At 42.9% G+C, this 18,825-nt stretch overlaps 1 protein-coding gene across 1 annotated transcript in view; it reads left to right on the forward strand.

Annotated features, from left to right (window-relative positions):
- Positions 1-18,825, forward strand: part of LOC124548628 (delta-1-pyrroline-5-carboxylate synthase) — a 201,280-nt gene that overhangs the window by 22,664 nt on the left and 159,791 nt on the right. Inside the window, exon 2 of the mRNA XM_047125184.1 lies at positions 11,019-11,192. Coding sequence (XP_046981140.1) covers positions 11,019-11,192 — 174 coding nt within the window. The remainder of the gene's footprint in view (positions 1-11,018; positions 11,193-18,825) is intronic.

An 18,825-nucleotide genomic window follows, 5' to 3' on the forward strand; every position in this document is an offset into this window, starting at 1 on the left:
GAAGGACAATATCTTCACCTGAATTACTGGCATTACATGGTCCGTCTGGTTGCTTACCGACGTACGGTTCTGAATTCAAAGTGTAAGCTGTTTTTACATCAACCAAAGCAAACACTTTTAACCCGTACTTTGCTGGTTTGCTAGGGACATATTGCCTTAATGGAATGGGCAGTTTCCTCTAAATGCCAAAAGCTGTTCGTCAACAGTAAGATATTCACTAGGTGAAAAATATTTTTCGTAATTGTTCGTGAATAGTTCAAGTACCTCTCTGATAGGAGCCAGCTTGTCAGTCTCTCCGCGAACACCTCTATCACGGATATTATCACACCTAAGATATCTCGACAGAAACCTGAATCGGTTTTAGCTTATGCATATATAACGTGATTCAACTCCCTTTCCCTTTGAGTTATCCCACAATTTCGATATACTCTTGCTAGAACATCTCAAAGATCCACACAGATATAACAAACCAATGAAAACTCTGATATCTATCGCATCTGTTTCTTTGGCATCCCTTTCCCTAGAGAAGATACCACCAACTTATCTGATGGATATAGTAGGGCATGTTTAGTTATTCCATCTTTCCCTAAAAGAAAAGAATCCTCTTGAGTTACTTCTTCCTGTGACTCATGTTCATCATTCTCTGGCACTTCTTGTCCTGTTTCTGAATCATGACAGCTTTCATGAACACAGTCCTCAGTCTCTGAGTCAGCACTATCACTGTGAGCATCTTTATCACTCAGCTCATTGAACCATTCCAACCATACCATTAAGATCTCTATTAAAGTCTGTCAGAGGTTTTCTTGCTTTTGACATTTCTTCCACAATCTACAAATAAAGAGAATACTAGGTAACACGGAAGGTAACTGCAGTCAGTTTCAATAAGTCCAACTTTACGCACATGAAAGATCGATTGAATATAGGAAAGCAATAAAGTAATACAGATTGTGGCAGAAGGGCTCGCGCGGATGACTGCTATCCTCCAGACTATAATAATGTTTCATAAACAATGTATCTTTAGTAACTGAAAGCCAACAATGATTGGAGCTGACTGCTGGAGAGATAACAGAAAGGTACTGAAAATGGCGCCATCTCAATCTTGCCCTGTTAGGCAAAATTGAGGGGGAAATTCTTGTGAATGACGAGTGTCATCCGCGCGAGCGACGGAGGATTAATGACTTTGAAGAAAATATTAATAGTAACCTTAGACTTTTCGCAGGTAATTCAATAGCCCGTAATGAAATCTGCCTGAAAAAAGCTAAAGGTCGGCAGTTTGCTTTACATGATTAGTGATGTAAAATTGTGCACTTCACAAAACACCAAAATGTTGCATCCTACGACTACAATATCAGAGGGTCTTATTTGGCGAAAGCTGACAGTGTTCTCTTTAAATTTTGTTTGACGTTCTGTAACCGTCTCTCGTAGTCAAGTCTCAATCACGCCCATCAAGTTCGCCTCCCTGCATGTCAGACACATGTTACGTAATACGCTATGTAATTTGCCAAATACTTAATAGCAGATCTACTTCCGATAATGACAATAGGAATTTACCGATTACTGTATGGATATGCAGGATGTGGGGAAAAATAGCGTCGCTAACAGTGCAATACTCTGTGTGATCGAGTATACTCAAAACTCTTATTGAGTTAATAAGTCTTAGTTGGAGGGGGGGGAGGGGCGGTGAGAAGTGAATGGGTGGGAAGGGGCTTATGAACTAGGTGGCTATCATTAGTCATCTCAATATTTACTGATCAAGATATTACTTTATTTGTTATCATCAATACTGAAATATTTGTAGGATACGATGCCAGGCTAAGGCTTATGAAAGCAACTATACCATATCTCATTCTAAATGAGCACTTACGAACAAGATACGTATAAAATATCGAAATATTGTAAGTAAAATAATCTAATACAGTTTGCTATGTGGGGATCGAAGGTTCAAGTAGTGATCAGAAGGGGTATGTTCGAATCATTCATACTTTAATCTCTGCAGGATCTCATCAATCCTAATATAACTCGCTAAATAATCGTCAAAATCGTACGATGGAGAGAACCAGTAAGGTAAGTGTAGGTGGACTAGTGGAGTTGACAACCAACAGATACAAGGGCACAAAAATATAAAAATCGTTAATTGTAGGGAATGTTTCACAGATAGACATGGCCATGTTATATACTCTGCAATGGTTACAAGGGACAACTATGTGGCTGGCTGATGACCAAACTGCAGTGTACTCTAAATAAATTCAGAGTACACGGATTACTTCAGAATTTCGCATGTGTGGGGGTATTAAACACACCAGAATCAAATCTAACATTTTATCATAACCACTTCTTGATAATCTTTGGCTGACAACCATGTAGGTGGCTGGTGGCCTAAATGCTACTTCGATAAATTCAGAAACCATGAAATGATTCATACACTAAGTGATCAAAAGCATCCAGGCACCCTCCCCCCCCCTTCCCCCCCCCCCCCCCCCCCCCCCCAGAAAACATTCGTTTCTCATATTAGGAGAATTGTGCTGCCACCTTCTGCCAGGTACTCCATATCAGCGACCTCAGCAGTTATTAGACATCACGAGAGAGCAGAATGAGGCACTCAACGGAACTCATGGACTTAGAACGTGGTCAGGTGATACCGTGTCACTTGTGTCATACGTCTGAACGCGAGATTTCCACACTCCTAAACATCCCTAGCTCCACTGTTTCCGATGAGATAGTGAAGTGGAAACGTGAAGCGACACGTACAGCACAAAAGCGTACAGGCCGACTTCCTTTGTTGACCTACAGAGACCGCCGACAGTTGAAGGAAGAGGAACGTACTATGTAATAGACAGACATCTATCCACACCTTCAACCAGGAATTCAAAACAACATCAGGATCCATTGCAAGTACTACGACAGTAAGGCGGGAGGTGAGAAAACTTGGATTTAGTGGTCGAGCGACTGCTCATAAGCCACATATCACGCCAGTAAGTGCCAAACGACGCCTCGCTTGGTGTAAGGACCATAAACATTGGCTGACAGAACAATGGAAAACCGTTGTGTGGAGTGACGAATAACGGAACATAATGTGGCGATCCGATGGCAGTGTGTGGGTATGGTGAATGCCCAGTGAATGTCATCTGCCAGCGTGTGTAGTGCCAACAGAAAAATTCAGAGGCGGTGGTGTTATGGCGTTGTCGTGTTTTTCATGGAGGGTGCTTGGACCCCTTGTTGTTTTGCGTGGCGCCTTGTTGCTTCCCACTGTTCAAGAGCAATTCGGCAACGGCGATTGCATCTTTCAACACGATCCAGCACCTATTCATAATGCACGTCCTGTGGCGGAGTGGTTACATGACAATAACATCTACGTAATGGACGGCCTGCACCGAGTCCTGACCTGAATCCTACAGAACACCTGTGGGATGTTTTGGAACACCGACTTCGTGCCAGGCCTCACCGACCGACATCGACACTTCACTACAGTGCAGCACCCAGTGAAGAATGGTTTGCGATTCCCCAGAAAACCTTCCAGCACCTAATTGAACGTATGCCTGCGAGAGTGGAAGCTGTCATCAAGGCTAAGGGTGGGCCAACACCATATTGAATTCGAGCATTACCGATGAAGGGTGCTACGAACTTGTAAATCATTTTCAGCTCGGTGTCTGGACACTTTTGATCACATAGTGTAATTACACATGCTTGGGACCGACAACACAGTTCGACAAGGGTTGTATTTCTGATATTTAAGTGTTTGCTTCTGAGCCAGTTTACCATGGGAAATTCAAATATACACTCCTGGAAATTGAAATAAGAACACCGTGAATTCATTGTCCCAGGAAGGGGACTTTATTGACACATTCCTGGGGTCAGATACATCACATGATCACACTGACAGAACCACAGGCACATAGACACAGGCAACAGAGCATGCGCAATGTCGGCACTAGTACAGTGTATATCCACCTTTCGCAGCAATGCAGGCTGCTATTCTCCCATGGAGACGATCGTAGAGATGCTGGATGTAGTCCTGTGGAACGGCTTGCCATGCCATTTCCACCTGGTGCCTCAGTTGGACCAGCGTTCGTGCTGGACGTGCAGACCGCGTGAGACGACGCTTCATCCAATCCCAAACATGCTTAATGGGGGACAGATCCGGAGATCTTGCTGGCCAGGGTAGTTGACATACACCTTCTAGAGCACGTTGGGTGGCACGGGATACATGCGGACGTGCATTGTCCTGTTGGAACAGCAAGTTCCCTTGCCCGTCTATGAATGGTAGAACGATGGGTTCGATGACGGTTTGGATGTACCGTGCACTATTCAGTGTCCCCTCGACGATCACCAGTGGTGTACGGCCAGTGTAGGAGATCGCTCCCCACACCATGATTCTGGGTGTTGGCCCTGTGTGCCTCGGTCGTATGCAGTCCTGATTGTGGCGCTCACCTGCACGGCGCCAAACACGCATACGACCATCATTGGCACCAAGGCAGAAGCGACTCTCATCGCTGAAGACGACACGTCTCCATTCGTCCCTCCATTCACGCCTGTCGCGACACCACTGAAGGCGGGCTGCACGATGTTGGGGAGTGAGCGGAAGACGGCTTAACGGTGTGCGGGACAGTAGTCCAGCTTCATGGAGACGGTTGCGAATGGTCCTCGCCGATACCCCAGGAGCAACAGTGTCCCTAATTTGCTGGGAAGTGGCGGTGCGGTCCCCTACAGCACTGCGTAGGATCCTACGGTCTTGGCGTGCATCCGTGCGTCGCTGCGGTCCGGTCCCAGGTCGACGGGCACGTGCACCTTCCGCCGACCACTGGCGACAACATCGATGTACTGTGGAGACCTCACGCCCCACGTGTTGAGCAATTCGGCGGTACGTCCACCCGGCCTCCCGCATGCCCACTATACGCCCTCGCTCAAAGTCCGTCAACTGCACATACGGTTCACGTCCACGCTGTCGCGGCATGCTACCAGTGTTAAAGACTGCGATGGAGCTCCGTATGCCACGGCAAACTGGCTGACACTGACGGCGGCGGTGCACAAATGCTGCGCAGCTAGCGCCATTCGGCGGCCAACACCGCGGTTCCTGGTGTGTCCGCTGTGCCGTGCGTGTGATCATTGCTTGTACAGCCCTCTCGCAGTGTCCGGAGCAAGTATGGTGGGTCTGACACACCGGTGTCAATGTGTTCTTTTTTCCATTTCCAGGAGTGTATAAACAAAACATCCTTGTCAGGGATACTTTTTATGTAATATGTATACATATATATGTGTATGTCCACAATTCTTGGCAAGCAAAGGGACGTTATAGAGAAATGTGGGTATGCTGCCACATCCAGTAGTGATGGAACATGACAATTTCTTGTTCAACAGCAGATGGGAAGAATCAGACGTCATTGGGTTATCCCCCGCCACATCTATGTCATTAAGACCCGCCGGCCGGAGTGGCCGTGCGGTTCTGACCGCTACAGTCTGGAGCCGAGCGACCGCTACGGTCGCAGGTTCGAATCCTGCCTCGGGCATGGATGTGTGTGATGTCCTTAGGTTAGTTAGGTTTAATTAGTTCTAAGTTCTAGGCGACTGATGACCTCAGAAGTTAAGTCGCATAGTGCTCAGAGCCATTTTCATTAAGACCACCTGCAATAGCTCATTAGCTCGAGCGGCGACCGCCGGCCCCTGGCTCGGCAGTAAACCTTAACGCTTCCCAGAGGCAGGTGCATCGAGTTTAGAACAGTGGTGTTAGCCGCTATGTGTGTCAATCTTAACGAGTAGGTGTTTTGGCTGACAAGAAACCGTCTCTGTCATATTTCCGAGCACAGTTGAACTTGTAAGTTCCTGTGTGTACATTGATTTGTCCTGGTGCTGAAGGTAAATTGACTACTTTTTTTTAATATATCAGCGTTTCTCTAGTTCTCTAGTATTAATGTAGAACAGGTGTATTACTGAAGAGGTATTTTAAATTTTCAGAAATGCCACGTCGTCGTGAATGTCGATATAAGCCAGACAAGTTCTGCTATATCTGTGGGAAGTTTACCTTTGCCAGAAATAGGAAGAAAATTTCAACAGTCATAAAGAAAACATATAAACATTACTTTGGAGTAGAAGTAGCAGACCAAGATAAAGAATGGTCACCACATTTCTGTTTTTCTACATGCTACTGCAAACTAATTTAGTGGTGGAAAGATAATGTGGCGTTTTTCGCTGTGCCGATGCTGTGGAGAGAGCCCAAGGACCACGTTACTGATTGTTATTTCTGTCTAACAAAAATTAAGGGTTTTACAAACAAAAAAAGTCGAAGAGGCACATTGTTTACCCGGTTCTGCCTTCAGCGAGAATGCCAATGCAGCGTTCTGACAGCCTTCCAGTACCTTCAAGAGCTCCAGGTCAAATTCGGAGTGACAGTGAAGTAAGTAGTACTGAAGAAATCACAAATGATGATCCATTATATCACTGCATAAGTGAGTCATCGCCACATTTGTTAACACAAGCAGATTTAAATGATTTAGTGCGTGATCTAGGGCTAAGTAAACAAAAGGCGCAGCTGCTTGGTTCAAGATTACAAGAATATAATCTGCTCCACAAAAGTACTAAAATCAGTGTGTTCAGGCACAGACAACATGCCTTTATTTCCTGTTTTGCAACTGATGGAGCACTGACATTTTGCAATGACGTTGCTGGCCTAATGAGAGTGCTGAACTTCACCTACATTTGACAGGAGACTTTTCATAGATACGTAGAAAACAAGTCTCAAGGGTGTTTTTCTCCCTAACGGAAATAAAATACCCTCTGTTCCAGTAGCTTACGCCAGCTTGACCAAAGAGAAATAAGAATTCGTACAAACGATGCTAAATTCATTAAAATACTATGAATACAAATGGAAAATATGTGCAGATTTCAAAGTAATTGCTATGGTACTGGGAATGCAACAAGGCTACACGAAGTATGCCTGTTTTCTTTGCGAGTGGGATAGTCGAGACAGAAATTATCACTACGTGAAAAAGAAGTGGCCTAGACGGAGATGGAAAGTGCGCGAAAACAATGTACAATGTGGAGGTCTAGTAGCTCCTGAAGATAAACTACTTCCACCGCTTCACAACAAACTTGTCCTAATGAAACAATTCGTAAAGGCCATGGATCCAACAGGCAGGGGCTTGCATATCTAGTTACCAGATTCATCCGTCCTTCAGCTGCAAAAATAAAGGAACGTGTATTTGTAGGCCCACAAATCAAGGAGGTGCAGAAAGAAGCAAATTTTGAGACACGTTTAACTGAGAAAGAAAAGAAAGCATGGAACTGTTTCATGATAGTGTCAGAAAACTTCCTCGGAAGAAGAAGAGCTGCTAACTTCAAAGAAAAGGTGAATGACTTTATCAAAGCATGTCAAGATCTGTGGTGCAATATGTCTCTGAAGGTACCTATGATGGACTCTCATCCGGACTGCTTCACAGAGAGTTGTAGTGATGTATCGGATGAACATGGCAAATGATTCGATAAAGACATTTCTGCCATAGAAAGGCGCTATGATGGGAAATGGGTACCTTCTATGTTAGCAGATTATTGCTGGAGTGTCATTCGAGAGAAGAAAGATTCACAATACAAGAGGAAAAAGTGATGTGCATTACAATACAGTGGCTCATTTTTTTGTCAATATTCTGTAATTTGTCATGCCAAATAAATGCTACAAAGCGTATACACAAAGACTGCTGTGTTATATGTAATATCTCACCCTCCATTAATGTGATGAATTTGTAACATCATAAAAATGTGAATTTGTTTATCGAATTTCACCTCATGCTTGATGAATTATATCAGAAACAGAAGAGAGAAATAAAATTGTGATTGCACATAAACTACCCTGACAGAAAAAAAACTAAAATTGTTTTTGAATTCAGCACTCGAAGTACATTTAGGATCACAATGTATTTTTTCAGAAATAGAAAAAAGTTTTTTGTAGAACAGTGTAATTTCGGACTGAGGATCACGCGGTTGATCTATGGCCAGGATACAGTCTAACATTCCCAAAGGGATCCACAATGAAAACAGAACAATTCCAACAGAAACACTCCAATAAGCGAATAGTAAGAACACAGAAACACATTGCAAATAGCACCACCCACATTACAGCTTCACAAACGGCTCGTAGTTACAAGTGTAGTGTTCATTCTCTCAGGACAAATCAATACCTACCAAATGCACAAAACTCATGAAAGTACCACAAGAAATATTTACAGTAATGAAGATTTGTGAAACCATTGTACTGACACCCTAAAGAGCTGTACTAAATTAAATGCAAACTCACAATGAACTCTTGTAACTGAGTGCTTTCCTCACTATGCGGTAGCAGTACTTGCAGAGGCAGGTCCCTTCCCTACTGAGTCGCGCCGGGAGAAGGTGCCATGTCGTTGTCCGGCTGCAATATCACCCCAATTCGGTGGTGCGGGAAAGACCTGTTGCAGACTAGCCACCTGTATCTCGCGGAACGGGACTTCGACCCTCTGTGATTGATCAGTCTCAGTGGTGACTTGGTATGATACTAGAAAAATGCAATCAGCCAACAGAGAAGATTGCTTTCAAAACATTCGTCACTCCTATATTAAGTTGGAATAACAGAGGATACTAAACGTATAGACAGAATGTTAGTACGAACCAATCGAACAGTTTCACGAAGGTGTTGAAAAAACTAAATTTGTAGACGCTTGAGGATATATGGAAGCTGTCCCGTGAAAGTGTATTGACAATATTTCTAGCAGTAGTTTTCAGTGAGATGTTCAAACAACTTATGAGAATGCAACCAGATGACTTATTCGACAACCACCAATATGTCGACAAATGCCGGCCGGAGTGGCCGTGCGGTTCTAGGCGCTACAGTCTGGAGCCGCGTGACCGCGACGGTCGCAGGTTCGAATCCTGCCTCCTGCATGGATGTGTGTGATGTCCTTAGGTTGGTTAGGTTTAAGTAGTTCTAAGTTCTAGGGGACTGATGACCACAGCAGTTAAGTCCCATAGCGCTCAGAGCCTTTTTTTTTTCTTTTCGACAAATGAACACCCCGTCATTTCCAAGGCAGAAATGCTATGAGAGAGTACTATGCAAGTATTTATTTATTTATCGTTCGGCAACATTTATACAAAGATTACTAAACTGCTACACGCCAGCATTTAAATACAGCTCTCAAGCATAAAACAACACAAAGAGTAACAGATTTTATTACATCATTCCTCACTCTCAAGAAATCTTCAAAAGAATCCTTGCAGACTCGTGCAGAACATGCTGATAAAATATGAGAAACTCACTGTCGTTCTGCACGCAAGTTACAAGAAGCTGATGAAGATCTGCCTCACTTGTCGATGATGTCTGCAGAAAATTCCATGACTAGTTTGGATACGGTTCACGGTAGTCCAAATTTCAGAGGCTGCTCAAATCCAGGGGATCTTCTGGCTGCAGAGCAGTTTCAAGCATTGTGGAGGACAGTTTTGTTGCCAGTAGTGTTTCCATTCGTCGATGGCACTGAATTCAGTTTCCAGGAGGTGAACGACTGACTGTCCGTGACATTCTTTAAGTCGCACGTGTTCTCTGGGTGTTGCTATAGGACCGTCGCATTAACTTTAAAGCACTTGTCTAAAATTTGTAGCATTCTTTACCGTTAATTATTTCGAATTAAAAATTCGTTTTTAGTCAAATATGTATATTTACTTTTTAATGGGAATTTGAATACAACTGAGGCCTTTTACTGGAAGAAAGCTCATAGGAAGGAATGGTTATTTGAGATAGGGGAGTACTTGCTTTCAATATATTTGAATGACGACCTGCTATTAAGTAAATCTTTCCAAATAACTATATATTTTAACCGACGTCTTTAATGTGGAAAACAATATTTCTGATAAACAGTTATGGGCCCTTTTCCCATAAATCAGGGTCAGGAGGTTTAATGAGCAGACATTTCTTAATATAATGTTATTTTAAGTCATAACACACGAAAATGTAACAGTAATGTTGTCTGTAATAATACCTACCATAAGGGGATCCTCGGAAAGGTACAGGAATAAGATAATAGGAAGTAAAATGATAACAAAATACAAGCATACGAATAAAATACCACTAATTTGTGCTGTGTCCACATATTATGACGGACAGTGCCTTTGGTATAGTTGCTAGCTGCTGAAGTATGTTTTCTTTCTCTCCTTCTTATTTCTCTTCATCTTCCTGTCCTGCATGGATACGTATTTTCTAAATAACGTCTGGTTGCTGGTCATAATCTGCAAGCTTATCGTGTAACCACGACTGCTTTCATCATCCATGCTGGCATCCTTTTCTTTTTCTGGTTTCGCTGGAGTAAAAGGCCACTGTTGATAGTCTCAGGTTCTTCAGTAGTCCAGTCTGCATTTCTGTTTCCAAAGCAGAAGTGATGAATATGAACCTTCGTATAGTAGTGAGCCTAGTATTGAGCTAACTGCCGACGCTCCAGGTAACCCGCTAATCAATTTCAAACAATTTTCCGAAAAAGGGGACTGTAGACCTATGGACCTGCCTTGCGAAAAGTGCTTCAATTGATTTTTTACTGGGAAAATGAAAAATTCTCTTTCAAAAAATTCAAATGGGCAGTTTAAATTGATGACAAAATGTAATATTTATCAGGAACAATTATATGAGAACGATGAAAATCTTAGTAATAAATTAATCCATTGGCCAATACTTATTGTCCAACGTATAGGCAAGTAGCCGTTTTGTAACGTGTTGATCTGTAAGCTGACACCGTTTATGAGAAAAAATATCATTCAGAGACGACACCAGTCTTTCAGAAGCCACAGAACATCCTACAAAATTTATGTAAAAAAAACAGAAAAAAAACCACTGCCATGGCAAATTGATGTATTGCTTTTATTCAAGGTTACCAATGAAAAATGAAAATATTTGAAATAACCGCGACCAAACATATACAGTAAAACTGTCATTCAGAAGGAAAATACCGGTACTGGTTTTAACCGGGTGATTTTTCCCACACATTCGTTTAGCACAGCTGGTTACGGTGTGTCGGCAGGTGCAGCCGGCGCGCCGCTGGGTGCAGACAGGCGAGCGCCGGAGACCGTCGTTCACGGACCGCAGCCAGTTCAAGTACGCGCGCCGGCTCGTCGTCAAGATGGGCAGCGCTGTCATCACCAGGGAGGACGAGAACGGCCTCGCGCTCGGCCGGCTCGCCTCCATCGTCGAACAGGTGAGCCAACAGCTGCTCTCTCCCGTTCGTCCCACTCTGTAGCACGTGTATAGGGCAAAAGTGGATATTTTATATGTAACTTCTGCAGCCACTTCTAAATCAGTTATCTAAGGCAAAACTAGTTTTAAGAGTTCACCTCGCAGTCTCAAATGTTACGGAGATCACCTGCTAGGAAGCTGTACGACATGTTGTGGTTTACATTTGGTAGACTGGTTTGACGCAGCCCTCTATATTATTCTTTCCTGTGCAAACTTCATCTCTGTAACCTGTACTGAGGTTTTCTCACCATGTATAGGTTGCAGAGATGGAGTTTGCACAAGAAAGCCTAGTATGGATGGTCAGTCAAACCAGTCTTCCAAATGTAAACCACAACAACATGTCGTACGGCTTCCTAAGAGGTGATCTAATACTATGTCAGACATCCTTTTACCCAGTGTAGTGCAGAAACTCGACGTGCCATAGACTCAACAAGTTGGCGGTATCCTGAAGTAATATTGAACCGTGTTACCCCTGTAGCCGTCCGTAATTGCGCATGTGTTGACGGGGCAGGATTTTGCGCACGAACTCACCTCTCGGTTACGTCCCATAAATGTTCGATGGGATTCACGTTGGGCGATCTGGATGGTCAAATCATTCCCTCAAATCGTCCAAAATGTTCTTCAAACCAATCGCAAAACAACGGTGGCTCGGTGACGTGGCGCAATGTCATTCACAAAAATTCCATCGTGGTTTGGGATGAAGAAGGCCATAAAGAGCTGCACGTGCTCTGCAGGTAGCCGGTTATAACCATTACGAGTCAATGATCGGTTCAGTTGGACCAGAGGACCCAGTCCATCCTATGTACAAACAATCCAAACAATTATGGAGCCACCATCAACTTGCACAGTACATTGTTGATATGCGTCCATGGCTACGCGGGATCTGCTACGCACTCAGACTCCACCGTCAGCTCTTGCCTACTGAAATCGGGACTCATATGACCAGACTACTTTTTCAGGTCGTCTAGGATCCAAACGATATGGTCACGAGCCGAGGCGAAGGCACTCGCGTCGGTCGTCTGCCGCCGTAAGCCATTAATGCCAGATTTCACCTCACTGTCCTAACTGACACTTTCGTCCTACGTCCCACATTGATTTCTGTGGTCATTACACGCAGTGTTGCTTTTCTGTTAGCACTGACAACTCTACGCAAACTGTGCTGCTCTCGGTTGTTAAATGAAGGCCGTCTGTCACTGCGTTGTCCTTAGTGAGATACGAGAATGCCTGAGATTTGGTACTTTCGGCACTCTCTTGACACTGGATCTAGGAATCTTGAATTGCCTAATTACTTTCAGAATAGAATGTCCTGCGCGTCTAGCTCCAACTACCATCCCGCATTCTATGTCTGTTAATTCCCGTTGTGCGGCTCTAATCACTTTAGAAGTCTATTCATATGAACCACACGAGTACAAATGACAGCTCAGCCAATTCAAAGCCCTTTTATGCCTTGTGTACGCTATACTACCGCCGTCTGCATGTGTGCATATCGCTATCCAATTATACCCAAGTGCATATAAATTTCAAAGCTGCTTGCTCCAGTCAAACTTTCGACTCCCTCTTCTCTCCATCAGCAAAATGATGACTTCTTCATGCCTCATGATAAGCTCTATTATTCGATCCCTTCTTTTAAACAAGCTGCGCCTTAAATACATATTCTTCTCAGTTAGTAACTTCTCACTACTTCAATGATCTATTCATTTAATCTCCAACATTGTCCTTTAGCAACACATTTCAAAATCAAAAGCTTCAACGCTCTTCTTGTCTGAACTGTTTATCATGTACGCTATACTTATTTATCCTCATCGGAGACATCCTAGCATTTAAATTTATATATAATCTTCTTGCAACATTCTCTTTTCGTAAATGCTCTTCTGCCTATTCGAAGTCTGCATTCTATATCTTCTCTACTTGGGCGGTCGTCATTTATTTTGCCGTCCAAAATAACGAAATACATATCTACTTTTTCTGTCTCTCATTTCCTAAACTAGCGTCTTCATCCTCACCTAATTTCATTTGACTACCTTCCATTACCCTTATTTTACTATTAGAAATATACTGAGTTATTCAACCGACTGACGTGATCCCAAATTCATCATTATCATGAATAAAATCATACAGAAAAGTGCCTATTTCACTTAAGTCATTGCATACTCATAGAAGTAATGTAGTCCCACAATTTATCCCTCTGCTAACAATTTTAGTGCCAAGTAAACTAAAGTGGAAGCCTCGAAAGATGTCCCACTTTTCTGCTAAGAATTTCATATAGAGTTCATTCTTCGCCCACTTCTTGTCAGGCATTGATTTCTAGCCATTTTATACTCTCTCTTTCTCTGTCTCTCTTTCGTCATCGGTCTTCTGAATGGCTTGATGCAGCTAGCCACGAGTTCGTGTCTCGCGTCCCCATCTCGGAGTAGCAGTTCCTCCACATGTGTTCAATTATTTGTTGGATGTTTACAAATTTCAGTCTTCCCAACAATTATCTCCCTCCACAGCTGCTTGTAGTACCATGGAAGTTATTCGACGTTACTGGTCTTACCGTTCCTATTAGTGTTGTACTGCTTACATGTCAATGGCACGTTAGATGGATATGCCGTATTCGGCGAATATTTACTATTTGCACGATGTACGACAGAGAATTGTCATAGCATATACCTCGATAAGTGCCAATATGATGAGGAATACCACTCAAACCATGATAAAAGGTTGCAGAACTTCATTGATACCAGTGGTAACCACTTCGAACGCCTTCTGTAAATGGACGTTCATGCCACCTTTTTGACCTTCCTTCACCTTCAAAGACCTTACTGTTACACATCATTGGATTTGTCTCGATAACCGCTATCATAAAATAAGTACCAAACTATATCATCCCATTAAAAAAAACCGTTGACATTCATATCTCTGACGCGACCCCACCTAGCAACAAAAAACTGACGTCATATGATGGCCCCCATTGTCCCATTCAACATTTGTCCCACAAATTATTCAGCTACTGTCATATTTTCGGAGTTATTCTAGGTGGCAACGGTTAGTGACTCACCCTGTGTGTTAAAATAAAAATTCTAGAATACTTTACTCTCTTTGTCATAACACAGTTTTTAACAAAAAAAACAATCCAACAGAATCATAGAGACAAATATTTCAAATTTCACTGGTCAAACTCTATTGTTACGCTCCTCGCAGCTAACATGTGTCTTATACATATTTTACATCGATTTATTTTAAGAGGTCCTCTATTTGTTCACTGAAATATCAGTACTAATAACGATGCTTCATTTAATCCATGTCAGGTTTCGAACTACCATCTGCTCCGTATCTAATGTTTCACACTCAATTTGCATACATTTGCGCCGGAAATAGAGAAACACTTCCCCAGGCATTCACGTATGCACTTGTTTGCATTTGTATAGGAGCCACTGTGTAATTGCATTTTCCAATAGACACGCCTGTCTGTCTGTATTGTTGTCTTTCTGATACCGAATGTAAGGGAGGATACACTTAATGCGAAATGTAGTTTGCCAATCATGAGTCCTACTTCAAATAAAAGAGAAACCCTCAGAGGAAACTAATATTAACGAGATCTGGTTTAGAGCAAAGAAAAATACGTGGCGTACAAATATCCGTACATCCATTTGGTGAAGATATTGACGTAAAAAAATCTACAGATCCGGTACCACAACAAGATTATTATTATGATATATATATTTCTGTTAACTGCTTATCTAATGCGGAAGGAATACACTTTGAAATTTTCATTGTCAGGCAATAGACTATGATACATCAGTAACACAATCAAAAACTAATAACCGATAATCATATTCTGCTTGCGTATATTTTAGATTTTATGCTCAGGAAGTCATGCAGATATAAAAAGAAGCGGTGTTAGCGACATCGGTCTTGGTGACTTTTGTCTTTCCACAGAGACGCGTCTTTTTATTGCGAAGTAATACTGACAGTGTATCAGTTAAGAGTGACCTCTATTAAATAAATTTTTAATATATAATGATTGAGGTATAGTCGTATGTGACCTGGAGGTTTACAGCACTGCTACGCTGATTCGCGGGATGGAATTCTGAAAACCTGGGTGTCAGGCGTAGCAGTACTTTCTTGTGTTCTAGAAATCGTCATGTTTGTGTCACACGTTTTGAAAGGAAGTTGCTGTGAAGGCACCAGAGTTAGTGTCCAGACACTCACAGACCAGACAGGGTTTGAAACTGAGGGTAACAAAGCAAAAGCATAAATGCTTAAAGAGTTTTCAAGTATTCGTTTACAAAAGGAAGCCCAGGAATATTGCCCTAATTTACTTCTCAGTCCACTGAAAGGATGAGAAATAGATAGTAGTGTCAGTGGCATTGAGAAACATCTAAAATCGTTAGAACTGAACATAGCTCCAGTTCTCGATGGACTATCTATCAGATTCTACACTGAATCTGAGGCTGAGTTAGTCCCTCTTTTAACTACAACCTACTGTGGATCTCTCGAACAAAAAATTATGACCAGTAGTTGGAAGAAAGAACAAGTTACACCTGTCTGCAAAAATGGTAGCAGGAGTGAGCCACAAAACTATCGTCCATTTTCCTTGACATCTATATAATGTAAAATCTTAGAACACAATCTGAGCTCAAACTTAATGAGCTGTCTTGAAAGGAACGACCTCTACCATGACCATCACGATGGATTCCGAAAACACAGACCATGTGAACCCAACCAGCACCTTTCTCGTATGATATTGTGACAGCCATAGAACAAGGCAGTCAGGTATATACAATAATCTTCGATTCCTGAAAAGCATTTGACTCAGTACTACATCTATACTTATTATCGGAAGTACGATCGTCTGGGGCATCAAGTGAATTTGTGACTGGATTGAGGAATTTTTGGCAGGCAGGATCCATTCGTTGACAGAAGTCGACTTAACTCCGGGTGTTCATCAGAGAAATGTGTTAGGACCCTTGCTATTCGTGTTGTACACCGCCACACACCGTCAGGTGTCTTGCGGAGTATGGATGTAGATGCATATTAATGAATTTGCGGAAAATATTGATTGAACCTCAGAATTTTCTCAGACCATGCATTTATTTGTAATGTACCATGCTGCACAGATATTCAGTCAGATTTGGGGGAAGACTGCAAAGAGGTGCAATGATTAGAAACTTTCTTTAAATGTTAACAAATGTAAAACTGGCCACTTCAAAAAATTGTAGTATCCACGAGCTACAATTGGAGTCTGTCAACTCATATAAATACCAGGGGTAAAAGTTTGTATGGATTTGAAATGGAACGACCAAATGGTGTGATTCGCAGTTAAAGCAGGACATTTTAAAGCATAAATAATTGGTGTCATGTGTGGTGTCACCGCCAGACACCACACTTGCTAGGTGGTAGCCTTTAAATCGGCCGCGGTCCGTTAGTATACGTCGGACCCGCGTGTCGCCACTATCAGTGATTGCAGACCGAGCGCCGCCACACGGCATGTCTAGAGAGACTTCCTAGCACTCGCCCCAGTTGTACAACTGACTTTGCTAGCGATGGTTCACTGACAAAATACGCTCTCATTTGCCGAGACGATAGTTAGCATAGCCTTCAGCTACGTCATTTACTACGACCTAGCAAGGCGCCATTACCAGTTACTATTGATACTGTGAATAATGTACCGTCAACAGCGACGTTCAGCATTAATGGATTAAAGTTAAGTATTCCACCAGCTACGTCCGTTTTTTCTAAATTCTAATTTCCTTGTCCTGTTCCAGACCTCACGCCAGCCTGCGTGAGCTAAAACGCGTGCCTTTCGGCTTCCTCTTGTAACCCGGTGTTGGCTCTCCTGCCAACCCACAGCATCATGTTATGGTGTAGATATGAAATATAAATATGGGGTTGTGTCGCACATCACAGCAACGTAAGCTACAGCTGTGTTCATCAGCATAAGTAACATAATTACCAAATCCCTTCCTTATTTCATAAATTCCTTTTCTCCCGAATTCGATTCAATACAGTCTCATTTCTTACTCGATATACACACTTAATCTTTGGCAGTGACATGTAGCTTCTACTCCCTTTTTGCATGAATTGACTATCGTCCATGTTTCACTACCTCAAAAAGACTGCTCTCCAGAGAAATACACTACTGACCATTAAAACTGCTACACCATGAAGAAATGCAGATGATAAACGGGTATTCATTGGACAAATATATTATACTAGAACTGACATGTGATTACATTTTCACGCAATTTGGGTGCATATATCTTGAGAAATCAATACCCAGAACAACCATCTCTGGCAGTAATAACGGCCTTGATATGCCTGGGCATTGAGTCAAACAGAGCTTGGATGGCGTGTACAGGTGCAGCTGCCTATGCAGCTTCAACACGGTAACACACTTCATCACGAGTAGTGACTGGCGTATTGTGACGAGCCAGTTGCTCGGCCACCATTGACCAGACGTTTTCAGTTGGTGAGAGACCTGGAGAATGTGCTGGCCAGGGCAGCAGTCGAAGTTTTTATGTATATAGAAAGGCCCGTATAGGACTTGCAACATGCGGTCGTGCATTATCCTGCTGAAATGTAGGGTTTCTCAGGGATCGAATGAAGGGTAGAACCACGGGTCGTAACACATCTGAAATGTAACGTCCACTGTTCCAAGTGCCATCAGTGCGAACAAGAAGTGACCCAGACGTGTAACAAATGGCACCCCATACCATCACGCCGGGTGATAAGCCAGTATGGCGGTGACGAATACACGCTTCCAATGTGCATTCACCGCGATGTCGCCAAACACGGATGCGACCATTATGATGCTGTAAACAGAACCTGGATTCATCCGAAAAAATTACGTTTTGCCATTCGTGCACCCAGGTTCGTCGTTGAGTACACCACCGCAGGCGCTCCTGTCTGTGATGCAGCGTCAAGGGTAATCGCAGCCATGGTCTCCGATCTGATAGTCCATGCTGCTGCAAACGTGTCGAACTGTTCGTGCAGATGGTTATTGTCTTGCAAACGTCCCCAACTGTTGATTCAGGGATCGAGACGTGGCTGCACGATCCGTTACAGCCATGCTGATAAGATGCCTATCATCTCGACTGCTAGTGATACGAGGCCATTGGTATCCAGCACGGCGTTCCGTATTACCCTCCTGAACCCACCAATTCCATATTCTGCTAACAGTCATTGGATCTCGACCAACGTGAGCAGCAATGTCGCGATACGATAAACCGCAATCGCGATTGATTACAATCCGACCTTTGTCAAAGTCGGAAACGTGATGGTACGCATTTTTCCTCCATACACGAGGCATCACAACAACGTTTCAGCAAGCAACGACGGTCAAGTGCTGTTTTTGTATGAGAAATCGGTTGGAAACTTTCCTCATGTCAGCACGTTGTAGGTGTCGCCACCGGCGCCAACCTTATGTGAATGCTCTGGAAGGCTAATCGTTTGCATATCACAACATCTTCTTCCTGTCGGTTAAATTTCGTGTCTTCAGCACGTCATCTTCGTGGTGTAACAATTTTAATGACCAGTAGTGTACCTTAAGAAGAATGTTCCCTACACTTAAACATGTATTTGGTGTTAGCAAATTCCCCTTTTTCATAAAT

This window comes from Schistocerca americana, chromosome 1, assembly GCF_021461395.2.
Source record: "Schistocerca americana isolate TAMUIC-IGC-003095 chromosome 1, iqSchAmer2.1, whole genome shotgun sequence".
Taxonomy (NCBI): domain Eukaryota; kingdom Metazoa; phylum Arthropoda; class Insecta; order Orthoptera; family Acrididae; genus Schistocerca; species Schistocerca americana.